Source organism: Ictidomys tridecemlineatus, chromosome 9, assembly GCF_052094955.1.
Source record: "Ictidomys tridecemlineatus isolate mIctTri1 chromosome 9, mIctTri1.hap1, whole genome shotgun sequence".
Classification (NCBI taxonomy): domain Eukaryota; kingdom Metazoa; phylum Chordata; class Mammalia; order Rodentia; family Sciuridae; genus Ictidomys; species Ictidomys tridecemlineatus.
Genome location: NC_135485.1, coordinates 63,129,720 through 63,143,117, shown reverse-complemented (window position 1 = coordinate 63,143,117; position 13,398 = coordinate 63,129,720). Strand labels below are relative to the sequence as shown.

Genomic DNA, 13,398 nt, shown 5'->3' with positions numbered 1-13,398 from the left:
CAGGCGCACAGGACAGTGGCCTTCCGCGAGGCGCAACCACACCCCTTCCCGACACCACTATTCCAGTCCGCATGGTAGGGAGAGGTGAGTGGACTCCAGGAATCCTCGGAAGGGCGGGGGAGGAGGAAGGAGCCTCTCTAGCTGCGCCTCCTAACCAACGCTCCTTGTTCTCAATGCTCCCCCACACGGCCGTATTACAGCACGTCACTTCCGGTTCCTTTTAAAGGCCCCACGGTGTGCGGCTCCGCGCGTGCGAGGAAGGTAAAAAAGGGAGTGAGAGGGCGGGACCGAGGAGAAAGAGGGTAGGGGGGGAACTAGCGGTGGAGGGGGCGGGGGAGGCGCAAAGGGCGCGCTCTGGCGTCACGTGACCGGGACGCGCCGTTCTTCCGTCGGCCATTTTAGGTGGTCCGCGGCGGCGCCATTAAAGCGAGGAGGAGGCAAGAGTGGCCGCCGCTGCTGCTTATTCTTTTTTAGTGCAGGCAGAGATAGTGGGAGTGCGCGCCGCACGAGAGTGGGAGGCGAGGGGGGCAGGCCAGGGAGAGGCGCAGGAGCCTTTGCAGCCACGCGCACGCCTTCTCTGTCTTGTGTGCTTCGCGAGGTAGAGCGGGCGCGCGGCAGCGGCGGGGATTACTTTGCTGCTAGTTTCGGTTCGCGGCAGCGGCGGGTGTAGTCTCGGCGGCGGCGGAGGCAGTAGCACTATGTCGGAGGAGCAGTTCGGCGGGGACGGGGCGGCGGCGGCGGCAACGGCGGCGGTAGGCGGCTCAGCGGGCGAGCAGGAGGGAGCCATGGTGGCCGCGGCGCAGGGGACAGCGGCGGCGGCGGCGGCGGGAAGCGGAGCTGGGACCGGGGGCGGAACCACGGCTGGAGGCACCGAAGGAGGCAGCGCCGAATCCGAGGGGACGAAGATCGACGCCAGTAAGAACGAGGAGGATGAAGGGTGAGTAAGGGGCAGCCCAGGATAGTGAGGCCCAACTAGGCCCCCTCCCCCCTCCCTATCCCCCGCCATTAGGCCTCGCTCCCGCTCTCAGCCCGCCCTCCAGGCCCCCTTGCAGCGTCCCTGCACTGGTCTCCTCTTTGCTCTCTTGGGCTCCCCGGAGCCTTCATTTCCTCCTTCCCCTGACTGCTTACTGCCCCCTCCCCCATCACACACGTTTCCACCTTTAGCCGTCACCATGCTGCTCCCCGGCCCGCCCTCCTTTCCTCCCTCGCCACGGGTCTCCTCCCACCGACTTAGCCGCCAGGATTTTTTCCCGCCTGTCGAGGACACCTTTTTATCTGTTCCGCTGTCCTCTCTTTTCCTTGTTTTCTCACATCTTGGACAAAAAAATGCAAATAGAAAAATAAAAGGTTTTTCTGCCAGGATTACTGAGGTTTATTTGGTGTTTCCCCACTGTTAATGAGAGGACAAGTTTATTTGTAAGCACTTGCTTTGGGGAACGTGTAGATCGTCCATCTCTGTTACTCCCGCGTCGGCTTCAGGCCGAATGTTTTTCATTTTAAGTAAGTTTCGCCTTAGGACTTGTTCGATATATATATTTTTTTCACTTTACGCAATCGCACAACGGTATGCCTGTATAGGCCTTACATTTCCACCATGGGACAAATTTGGCCTGCTGATAATGCCCCCAATCCCTGTTAGTACGTTGGTTTTGCTTCGCGGGCTTTCCCTAAGTTCCTTCCCTAGTCGGCGGGGCTTGCACTTGACTGGAGCTGTTCCTACCTCTGGCCTGCTGGATGCCCTTCCCCCCCATCCCACTGAGTTATTCTAACCGCGCACCCTTTTCGCGCCCTCAGCTATTGGGTTTCCCAACTATTCGTACAGATTGTACTGTTAACTTTTTTGTGCATATTATTATTATTATTATTATTATTATTTTACATCTCTCCCCACTTTTTGGTGCCCAGGAGCCTTTTTTCGGTTTTATTTCCACCTTCTCACCCACAATTAAAGGATGCCCCCCGCCCTTTTTCATAAAATAAACAGATCCTGTATCGTGCTGTGGGATAAACTTTCTTTTTTCAAGTTCTTAATACAAACTTGCTTCCTTTAATTGGAATAACTTACACATTACTGTCTAAAGCTGCTTGGAAAAATATATTTACAATGCAGCATTAATAAGAGTTAACAGAAGGGACTAAATCCCGGCTCTTAGTTGAGTTTCTCTTATTCCCATTACTGACTATTGATCTTGGGTTAATGCCTCCATTTCTTTTTGTAATGGGGAGGGTGTATATGAAAAAATTTTTTTTCTCACTGTAACAAGGAGAAAGCTTTTGGTGGAGGGTAAAAGCAATAAAATGTCACTAACCCAGTATTAGAAACATGATTTCCTTTACTGGGCAATAGCATAGGGTTCGGAGGGGGTGTTGGGGAAGCACTTTGAAATTAAAGTTTTTAATAATTCAGCCTAGGCAGATTCTTGTCAGGCTGTTTACTGATGGTGCTGGCTTTGGGGGAGTGGAGGTGGGAGGGGAAGTAAACTTTTATTAATTAAACAGAACTAATCTTGAAATATACATAGTGTAATTTGAGAAAAAAATATGTTAAGTATTTGGAAATTTAAGCCTTTAACATTTTGGTTTTCGCTTTCTGAATTCTGTTCTTCGGACAGAGACACCAAAATGATAAATTATAAGTTTGGGGCAGGCTTTTTTGTTAGTCCTGAGTTTTCAAATCGCAAAGCAGCTGCCTTTGTAGTTAGCTGCTGTTGAACTGAAGTGTAAATGAGTTAAAAGTTTTTAACCCTAACAATGTCAAAAACTAAAACTAGAATTTTGATTGGTTGCTGTACCGGTTGTTAATTCCCTAGCCATTCAAACTCCTCCCCACGACACACTGAAGCAGCGACGGCACAGCGGGAAGAATGGTAAAACTTTTAAATTTTATTTCTGTATTATAAAGGTTTCAATAGTCATAACGTGAAGAGGCTGTGTTTTGGTTAGTTGCCCATTGATCCCCAGGAAATTTTAGACATTGATTCAGTAGGATATCTTATGCCTGGGATATAAAACATTTTTAGGTATCGTGCATAATCTTTGGGCAAAACTGATGCTATTACATATTTGGTCTGTGGTAATGCATGTAATTATATTTTGGTCAGTTTAAGCTAAATACAATTAGTATTTTTATATTTGGGCAAAAAAGTGTTATCGTAATTTCACACTTATTTTTGTTAAGATGAAAAATAATTTTATTGAAATTCTAAAATAATGCTAAATGTGAAGACTACTTGAAATTCTGTTTGAAATGTCTTGCATGTTATATTGGAGTATTCTGGAGATGTCAAAAGTAAAAATTCTTTTTAGTACTGTGAGCATTATACAAAAATATGTCTCTTCTCACTAACAATGTTTGTAAGTATACTTTTAATAAGAATTAGATATGTGCCATTCAGAGATGGGCTAATGTGGCTTTCCACTGTAGCTCTTACCAGGTTTTTTAATTTTAATTTTCAGTGTGATTTGGTTGGAATGTTAATTACAGTTTGTTCACATGTATTCACAATTGCATGACTTCTCTTTAGAGGCTGGTAGGTTGAGTATTGTTCTTTTCATCCTGTGATCCCTCTGCCCCCCATGTCAGTCTTTTTGCCTTCAGGATCATGTTTGGATTTTTCAGGTGTTTGTATCCTCCACCACTGGAGAGTAAAGAGACAATATTTTGCAGATAGTTGCCTTGTATCTATACAAACTATATTTGAAGAACCCATTTGGTAAACATTTTAATTTTACACACGATTTACTTACTATATTCTCAACCACTGAAATTTGCCTAGTTTTAGATTGCCTGTTGTCAGTCTACTTTATCACCAAAGGAAAAAGCAAAAAGTTATATAAGACTGGAGTCTGAGTTTGACAAACTGAGTAAATGTTTAAGATGAACAATAATCCCTCTATTTTGGTGGCTAGAGGGCACAAATGACTCACCTTCACTGCTAGTTAATAGTGACATTAACATTAAATCATGTAACTGTATTTGACTTATTTCATAGTGCATTTTGAATCTTATTCATTTCCAGTAATTTGAAATGATCATAAGCAATTAGATGTGAAGGTGGGTGTTGATTCTTACCAGAATTGTCCTTCCCCTGCTATCTAGAACTGTGTAATTCTACAGCTTTTGAGGCAGCCTCTTTTATGGAAAATTGACAACTATTTGTAGTTCATGAATATTTTAAATTATGACCAGTTGTCATCCTCCACTGAAAGATTCACTGAGATTCCTTTTAAGTTAAGCAAGTTTGCACTTACAAAGTAGTTCTCTATTTTTTGAGATAGAATCTTAGCATTGCCTCAATTGGTCTTGAACCTGTGGGCTTTGACTTCAGCCTCCTCAGTAATTGGGACTATGGGTATACACCACCATGCCTGGTAGTTTTTGTCTTTTAAAAGTCTAATATTTGACATGATAATTGCCTAATCATTTGGCCCAATTTTGTTGCAGATATTGAATCTTTGAGCAAAAATTCCCTGAAGACCTTTAAGCTTTTTTTTTTTTTTTTTAAATTACACACTTGCCAACCTAAGTGTTTCTGTTTCCCACACATTGAGGAATATTGGGCAGAAGTTCATTTTATAGTCTTAATGGTCAGGATAAAACTGTTTAGTGGATAAAAAAAATCATATAAATTGATTGTAATACACTGTGTATTTCTGTTTCTGAATCAATTTGTTGTGAACATAGTTTTGCTGTTCTTTTTTCCTTTTGTATATGAGAATGAACAGTTATTTTTTAGGAATGCATCTTTAGTTCTAGTGAATGTTTCCATTGTGTACTATGGGACTAGAGAATAAATGTTCATTCCCATAGTTAAATGACATCTAGAATCTTTGCTTCCCACCCTCTGTACTGGAGATTGAAACTGGTGGTGCTTTACCACTGAACTATATCCCCAGCCCTTTCATTTTTTGGTTTCAGACAGAGTCTAAAATTGCCCAGACTTGCCTAGAACTTGTAATTTTTCTGCTTCAGCCTCCAGAGTCTCTGGGATTATAGGCATACACAACCAGTCCTGGCTACCTTGCTTTAATCTTTATAGTATTGACATCACTAGTTTTTACTAAAAACAATTGCATTAGAAATTCTCATTTTGCTTTGTTATGTAGTATTGTTCTATTCTCTGCAGTGCTATAGTAGATATCTACTGTTGCAGATACTTTAAAATTAACTAGTGTCTGGTAAAATAAAAAACATGGTCATGTAGTAAGCTACTTGGATTATTATTTTTAAATTTTAAAGAACATTAGAAAGCTAGAGTTATGTTAGCGTTCACACAGATGGGTTGATTATTAACTTAACCCCTACCTCCACTTTGAATAGGGTAGGAAGCAGAACGGTCCCATTCAGATATAACAGTATATAGTGGTGTTTCTCCATTAACAGGATAGTAGTAGACTGACTCCTGTAACAGTATATAAGCCCAAGGGTGATTATTTTGGGGAATATTGCTATAGGTTACTTCCTGTGTACTTTTATTAGAAAGGGCTTCATATTTTTGTTTAAAATACTTGGAATTGTAAGCTATACCTAGTGCATCTGGGACAATATGAACATTGTTTTGTAAAATAATTAACATTTATAGTAGGCCCAAGCCAAATATACTGGCCTTTTATTCAGTAAAGTTGGGTTTGCCAGAAACAATTGAGATCCTGAATCTCGGTATTCTTTGGAACTTTTGACAGCTTTCTTAGGGTTAAAATTGCAGAAAAGGCTGTCTCCAAATCTTGACATGGTAAATGTTTAGGGGGATAGTTTTCAATTCTGCTTTACTTTTTTTTTTTTTTCCCTAAATGATGCTGGGGATTGAACCTGTGCATGAAAGGCAAGCATGTTCTACAGACCCTGAGCTACATCCCCAGCCTGGGAGTATTAAATTCTTTACATTCAAAATCTCATTTGATAGTAAAGATAATATAAATTATATATAATCTCTTAAGCTTAGAATTAGGGAATATTGTTGAAGTTTTTCAGTACTACTTTTTGAGAGAAACATGTTTACCTCAAACCTGGGTTTATTTTTTTTTCCAGTCATGTGGCCCCTTCTATAAAATCAGTGTATATTTTTGATAATGTCTGGTTACTTTGTCATATGCAAGGCTTCCATAATATAAGAGACATTATTTTGGTGTCATTGTGGCCACCATGAAGGATAATAGTGTGGTTTAAGTAATGATAAAAACCATGATTAGAATAACTGCCCCATTCCATTCATAGTTGTGCACTTTAAGTGTATGCAAATTAAATGGAATGATACATAACTTATAATTCTGTTAGTCCAGGCTTGATTTGACTTTAGCTCTGCTTCAGCCTTATAGTAGATATGGGATCTGTTTCTCTTACTTCACTTTCAACAATGTGGTGTCGGGTAATATAACTTGTTTGTTACTTGGTTTGCTAATCAGTATGTTGGAAACAATGCTCACCACAGGAAGATTGACTACATAGAATACTTTCATAGCTTGTGTGTATTTGTCCGGTGCCCTAATAGTTGATACTGCCAGTGATTTACTCCTGTGGAGTAAAGGTAAGCATATTTTAGTTTCTGGAGTATTGTGTTGTATGTTGGTGCTAGTTATTTAAGAATATTTGGGGTAACGAGGGAAGATTCCTATTTACTGGCAGTGTTTGGCTAATAATCAGGGTGATAGCTTTAAATATTGGTTCATACAATGTAAACTCCTGCTTATCTAGATTTCAAACCATCAGCTTGGAAAATTCACCCTCTACCTTTTGGTCTTACAAGATGTATGAAACTAGCAAATATTCTTAAAAAGCTAGTCAGCAGACAACAACATGGAAAGAATGCCCCACAATTTTTCCTTATGTTGAAAACTAATGTGTTTTTAAAGGATTGCCAGGTGCTAAAAATTCATCAGGAATTATTTAAAAATCATTTTCTGATTTCAGCATTTATTTCTAATCGAAAACTTCATAGGATTGTGACTTAGTTAAGGAAATACCATTCCTTAACCTCTTAGGTAAATAGGAGTTTACATTATAAAGTTGGTTGAGAATTTAAAAAGTTAAAACACAAGTCATTACTTGTAATGAAATGAAGAAAAAAGGGAAATGGTGGGTTTAAGCAAAGTTTATTTTAGGAAATTAGATTTAATATAAAAGATTAATCTTGCTTAGAAAATGTTTGATCTTTGTACATGTTAGTCTTGAATAAAGAATTTTTTGTACTTTACAATGTCATCCTGTCATGCATTGAAAGCTGAGGGGGGGTTAATAGTGGGAAAATAATTTTGGGGATGATTATTGCTCAATTTTGATGTAGTCTTAAATAGTTAAAAACTATTTAAAAAGTAGAGTGGAACTTAAAAGTCTGGTTATATTCTTGATTTGTTGTCAATTAATAAGGTTAGCTCTTAGACAAATTCTAAAATCACTTCCATACTACTTTATCTAGTTGTGAAATAACTTTCTCATTATAGGTAACTAATGACTTAAGTTTAAAACCTGTGTTTCTGAGGAAAGTGCTCATGTCTTAGGGGCTGGTGAGATTTTGTTATAATTTATCATTTTAGGATTTTAAAAGGATTCTAATGCTAAAATACCAGAAAATGATTAAAATATGGAGGAATTATATGCTTGAGTAACATTTACTCTAATAGGTGCCAGTGATTGGCCAATTATGGCCCATACCTGAAATGTTATCAGGTTGACATTCTGTTGCATTTTGTTCAACTGTCAGAACTTGTTATGAAGCCACATATGTAAAATCATGAGTTCAGAATTGTTTGAAAGTTACAGAATGCTTTTTGTTGTTGTTGCTCCTATTTCAAAATTGTAAGTACAAACACTTAAGTAAGTGTTTGACAGTAAATTCCAGTAAAGGCTTGTTAGGGAAGGTGTTTTTAAATGTTTGGAATGTTAAATCTTAAGGCCTCAATTGTCAGTTTATTGATGGGGGAAACCCAGGATTATTAAATGAGAGCATTTTCAACCAGCCAACACTATTCTGTATGTATTTCCTTTTATGTTTTAAATTATTTTTTAAAGTGCTGGCATATATGTAGAGGACTGCCAAGTCACCAAAATGATTCATAGAAGCTACATTTAAGAGCTCTTAAATAAAATATGACCTAATTTCTAGTCTGTATGTAAAACTTATTTTGTCCCTTTTCCGTTAATATTGGAAAGTTTATAAAGCCCTTGTAGTTAAAAGTTAAACCATTGAGTAAATGGAAAGCTACATTGTTATTAAGTCATGTTTAGATTGTGCTTTACTCCACTATAATAACTTCACAGTTTTCTGGACAGAATTCCTTGCTTTGTTCTGCTGTATTTAACTCCACTTACTGATATCTTGAGTTAGGCTTGTTACAAATGGGTAAAGAATCTTAGGATTTTTTTTCCCTCTTACTTAGGGTTATTCTGTTAACAAGTGATGGAGCTAGGATTTAAACATAGGCACTTTGGCTTTTACTGCCCTTAAACTTGAACTAAAATGTGATTTTTTTTTTTTTTAAAAAGGCCCAGAAAGCAGCCTCAATTTCTTAGTGACACTGCATAGCATTTGGATAGTCATCTACACTGAGTCATATAATTTTATGCTTGCCACTGAATTTTATAATTTGGAGTAATATCAGCAGCTGTGAAAACAAAAAGAATTCTGTTATTGAGTAGGTGTTTTAAATTGCATACTGTATTGCCTTTGTGATTCTGAAATATTTAGCTCATAGATGGGATTAAGAGGTTATTCTTTATCAATGAAATACTGTAGATGAAGTCCTATATTAATCAGGATTGTTGATTCACTTACAACTAAGGATCAAATTTTAAACTTACGTTGCAGCATTAGGAACCAGTTTTGTTGCTACTTGAACAAGTCTTGGTAGTTTTAACTTGGCTGCTTAGGAATTTTCGAAGTTCTATCTACTTCATTGGAAAGTGTTTGCACCTCTACAGGAGTGACAGCAACTTGAAAATCAGTCTTTGTATTCAAGGCAGCAGAGGTAATCTGGACAGACAGTAGGTATTGTGCTTTAAGCAAGATATATAAAATATACATAATTTAAATTGGTATTAGACCAGTGCTTAGTTTGACGAAAATTGTATGCCAGTGTTCTAGAGAGACTAAATAAGTGCCCATTTGTCCAAAATTAAATTAAAATAAACAGATGTTTTCTTGCTGTGATACACAGTTAATAGTTTGCCGTGCTTACTGAATAAATTTGGAATAGATTTAATGTGTTCCATTTAGCAAAGATGGAATGGATTTGATATCATTTGTGTTGTCATATATTCACTGGTCTTATCAGTTGTTAAACAACCTTTCTTAATTAGAAAAGAAAAAGCCACAGGGCTTTTGGGCTGCCAAGGTACTCATAATATTTATCTCAAAGAAGAACCACTTAGGATGTTGCTCAGAAACTATTTACATTTACCTTACACAAAATTTGAAGTTTTAAGAGCTAGCTAATTAAGTACAAAATGGAAAGGAGATACTTTTAGAAAAGCAACTGTTGATTAATAGGGCAGAAATGAAAAGTAAAACTTGTTTTAAAAGCTAAGAAATGAAATGTTCTTAGTATATCCATGAATAGCTGCCAAATTTCAAAGGACCTATGGGCATTCTACAGTAGTAAAATATATTACTGATTACTGACCCATAGGGTGTTGAAACCATGATTGCTATATTTAAGAAGGCAAAAGAGGTGTGATGTTTTGTAGTAAAACATTTCATTCCAAGTAGTTGAATATTTAAAAAACAATAGGAGAGATTAGGGAAGGCAGGCAGTGCTTAAAGGAAGGTAGAGACTAGAAATAGTAATGTGTATTATAGTTGGTCAAAATATTTGATATTCTGGATAGTATTTTGATAGATTAGGAAGGATAGTATCTTCAGTAAACTTTTAGCTCTAAGGTAGACTAAACTTTAACAAGTTCTATAATGACTATTACTGGTGGGAAGTTTCTTTATAGAGAGCACTTTACTGGGCCACTTGATGAATTAGTATAGCATGCTTATCTAATGATTGAGAAAATTAACTTGCCTCTTAAAGAACAGCTTGGGCTTGAAAATAATAATAGAATGTTCCTCACTATAGGTGTTAAATTTCCTTGTAATTGTATTTGTTGACAGTAATAAATTAAGAATACTATGAATATAAATAATACTTTGCTTAAATCAAAACTAGTTGTCTTTATTTGAAGAATAGGACAGAATTTTCTTGCCTTTCAAATTTACCTTTTTAAAATAAGGCTCTATAACTTTTCCATGTAGACTGAAGTACTTTCAAATTTTGTTAGTTAGTTTTGGTAAGTTTCTGTGATGATCACAGATATGATGATTTAATAGTTAATCTTCATCTGAATTTGTATCTGTTACAGAACTTGGTATGCATCTCTCAGCAAAAGGTCATTATTGTGTAGTTAGTGCTCTGTCATTTGTTAAAAGGCTAGAGTCCTCACCTTGAAAGAGTAAATGTTGGTAATAGGCTTTCATAAATGAAGGAAGTATTCTGGATCTTTGGGTTAAAAATAAGGTGTTTATAACAAATTATGTAAGATTTGTACATTAGAAGTATTATTCAAATGAAAGAAATGTGTATTAAGAAAATACCTCAATTTTTTTCATGTAATTGGCAATAAGTAAACATTTGAAATTCACATTTATAGGTGTTTGGGTTATGTTGACTTGGTTATAAATTACCAAGAGTTTTAAATGTTAATTCAAGCATGGAATTTTTGAGGAAGTTCTGAAAATTAAACATAAATGGACCAGCTCTAGAATACATGTGCACTTTGAAAACTTAACCTGAAATGAGAAGCACAGTATGTCTAAAGTAAGACTTCTTTTGCACTGAAAGTTTTGTCATTAGTAAATAAGTGTAGTAAAACACTAGGATCAGTAATACCTCAGTTAATTAGGCATCTTAGAAGTGAAGAAGAAAGACCTTAATTTCAGGGACATCTTTGGAATGAAGAAGAAAGACCTTAATAAATTGACTTGATGCTAAAATGGGCCTCATTGGCCTATCTTAAAGGCCCTGAGAAGGAGATGTTCTGTATGAAAAGCTTGTTTTAGTTCCTTCACAGAGCTGGAAGTTAATACTATATTTCCCCCATCACTCTCCATGACCCAACCCTAGTAAGAAAGTTGCGGAACCTTCAGCAAACTTTTTTTTTTTTTTTCCTCATAGGGAAATATTTTAGCCCCCACATAACAAATTCTGACAGTTTACCCTTAAAATTTTTTTTAGTCTTGGTTTTTTAAAAGTATAATAGAAGGTTTAATTAAGTTTTGGAGTTCTTTCTTGCTTTTGCAAAGCAAGCAGTTGCAAATAGTATCACAGAATTACTGCCATATCAGACATTTTTGCTATTTTGTTGAAATATTAAGACTAAAAAATCTTTTTAAAACTTTTTTTCTTACCATGTATCTTTGTTCTTGTCTTGGTGATTTTCCACTTACCACCTGTCACTTAGCACTTTAAAAGGTTTAGATATATTATTGCTGGTTAACTGAGGTTCTACTGTAAATAAATCATCTAACTAGTGAATTGTGCTTCATTGGATAATTCTGTTCCTTAAATTGCTTTCACGGTTACATGATTGCTTCTGTCTTTTAAGGACTAAGCACATCAAAAAAGTTTTATAGCTTATGAGGTTTAGAATTTTTTATTTTGTACTAAGAACTCTGCTAATGGGAAAGCTATTAAAAGTAGAGAAGTTAAGCATGGTTAGGAGGCCATGATCATTGGAGACTACTATGTAGCATTGACAAGTTTAATGAAGATTTGTAAGAGAAATTTGGAACAGATTGTCTTGCTATTAATGGTATTTTAGAAAAACTAGATTTTTACTTGGTTATATATTTAACTTTTTTAAAAGAAAGCCAAAAAACTTCTAATTTGCTGCTTGTTCATTATTTTATAATTTTTCAGCAGCGATAAACAAAGCTTTCTAGAATTTTTTTTTTTTTAAATGTGGGGTTATGTAGGAAGAATGACCTTTTAATGCACTGCCCAGTAAATTTGGTGGCAGTTTGGAAAAGATGTGTTAAAAATATGGATAATACTTAAGGCATTTCATTTTCTTTTTAGCATTTTAATACTGCTTTTTGTCTTTACAGGAAAATGTTTATAGGAGGCCTTAGCTGGGACACTACAAAGAAAGATCTGAAGGACTACTTTTCCAAATTTGGTGAAGTTGTAGACTGCACTCTGAAGTTAGATCCTATCACAGGGCGATCAAGGGGTTTTGGCTTTGTGCTATTTAAAGAGTCGGAGAGTGTAGATAAGGTAGTGTGTTACGTGTTCTGATCAGTTAATAATATAGTAAAATGTGTTTAGTTTGATATAATAAATTTGCCTATCTTGTGTAGTTTTACAAGTATAACAAGGAAGAGGCAGATTGAGGAATTATTAATACTCTGTATGCCAGGCTTTACTAAATTAAAATTAACATTTAAAAATCTTGAGACTTGGACTCTTTGTAGCTCAGTGGCTAGCATGTGTGAGGCCCTGGGTTCAATCTCCAGCATCACTAAAAGAGAATAAAACAAGTGTACTTAAAAATGTTGAGACTTGGCTAGGGATATAACTCATGCCTAGCCATGTGTAAGGCCTGGGTTTGATCCCTGGCATTGGGGAAAAAATAAAATACATAATTAATAGAAACTTTAAATGCCTAGTTAAAAGGATGTGCTGTGACCAGTTCACAAAAGCATATTTTGAAATTTTTGTTAGGTAAGCAATTTTTAATCAAATCATTAATTTTGATCCTGGGCCAAGGGCAAGTAGCAGCCATGTTCATGTTGCTGCCAGTTACATGGGATGGTTAAATTTGTGTGGTGTTTCCCCCACCCCCAGTTCTTAGTTATCTGTAGGTTTAGACATTACTATATGTTTGGTGTGTCATATCACTACATGACTTCAGTTTAATCTTGAGCCAGTCAACATATGCCTGGTTTTGTATTTAACTTATTTTTAAGTAAGTTCATAGTTCTAAACTTCAGTTAAAATGAAAAACTTAATTTCCTTAGGTCATGGATCAGAAAGAACATAAATTGAATGGGAAGGTGATTGATCCTAAAAGGGCCAAAGCCATGAAAACAAAAGAGCCTGTTAAAAAAATTTTTGTTGGTGGCCTTTCTCCAGATACACCTGAAGAGAAAATAAGGGAGTACTTTGGTGGTTTTGGTGAGGTATGTTATACAATGTTTTGGACAGAGTTTGTCAAAATTAGTGTGATGCACTTTAAGCAGACTAAAAAGCTAATTGTGTTTTTCCGATGTTATTTAAAGTTTAGCAGATAGTGTGATTTGTTTTAGAATGGAGTACTGAAAATAATGGGCAGATTTTTGGAAGTTAGATAACGTTTTTCTCATGTAAATGAGCACAAGTACTACTGGGCACAGGTACAGAAAGATGAAACAGACAAACATT

At 36.7% G+C, this 13,398-nt stretch overlaps 1 protein-coding gene across 6 annotated transcripts in view; it reads left to right on the top strand.

Annotated features, from left to right (window-relative positions):
* The first annotated feature begins 369 nt into the window (after positions 1–369).
* Positions 370–13,398, top strand: part of Hnrnpd (heterogeneous nuclear ribonucleoprotein D) — a 17,340-nt gene continuing 4,311 nt past the window's right edge. For 2 of the 6 annotated variants that reach the window (XM_078021467.1, XM_040292236.2), the window contains exons 1-4: positions 370–937; positions 2,811–2,867; positions 12,084–12,252; positions 12,996–13,157. In XM_078021467.1, coding sequence (XP_077877593.1) covers positions 699–937; positions 2,811–2,867; positions 12,084–12,252; positions 12,996–13,157 — 627 coding nt within the window. In that variant the 5' untranslated portion in view covers positions 370–698. The remainder of the gene's footprint in view (positions 938–2,810; positions 2,868–12,083; positions 12,253–12,995; positions 13,158–13,398) is intronic. The other 4 variants (XM_078021469.1, XM_078021470.1, XM_078021471.1 and 1 more) reach the window with 2 other exon arrangements.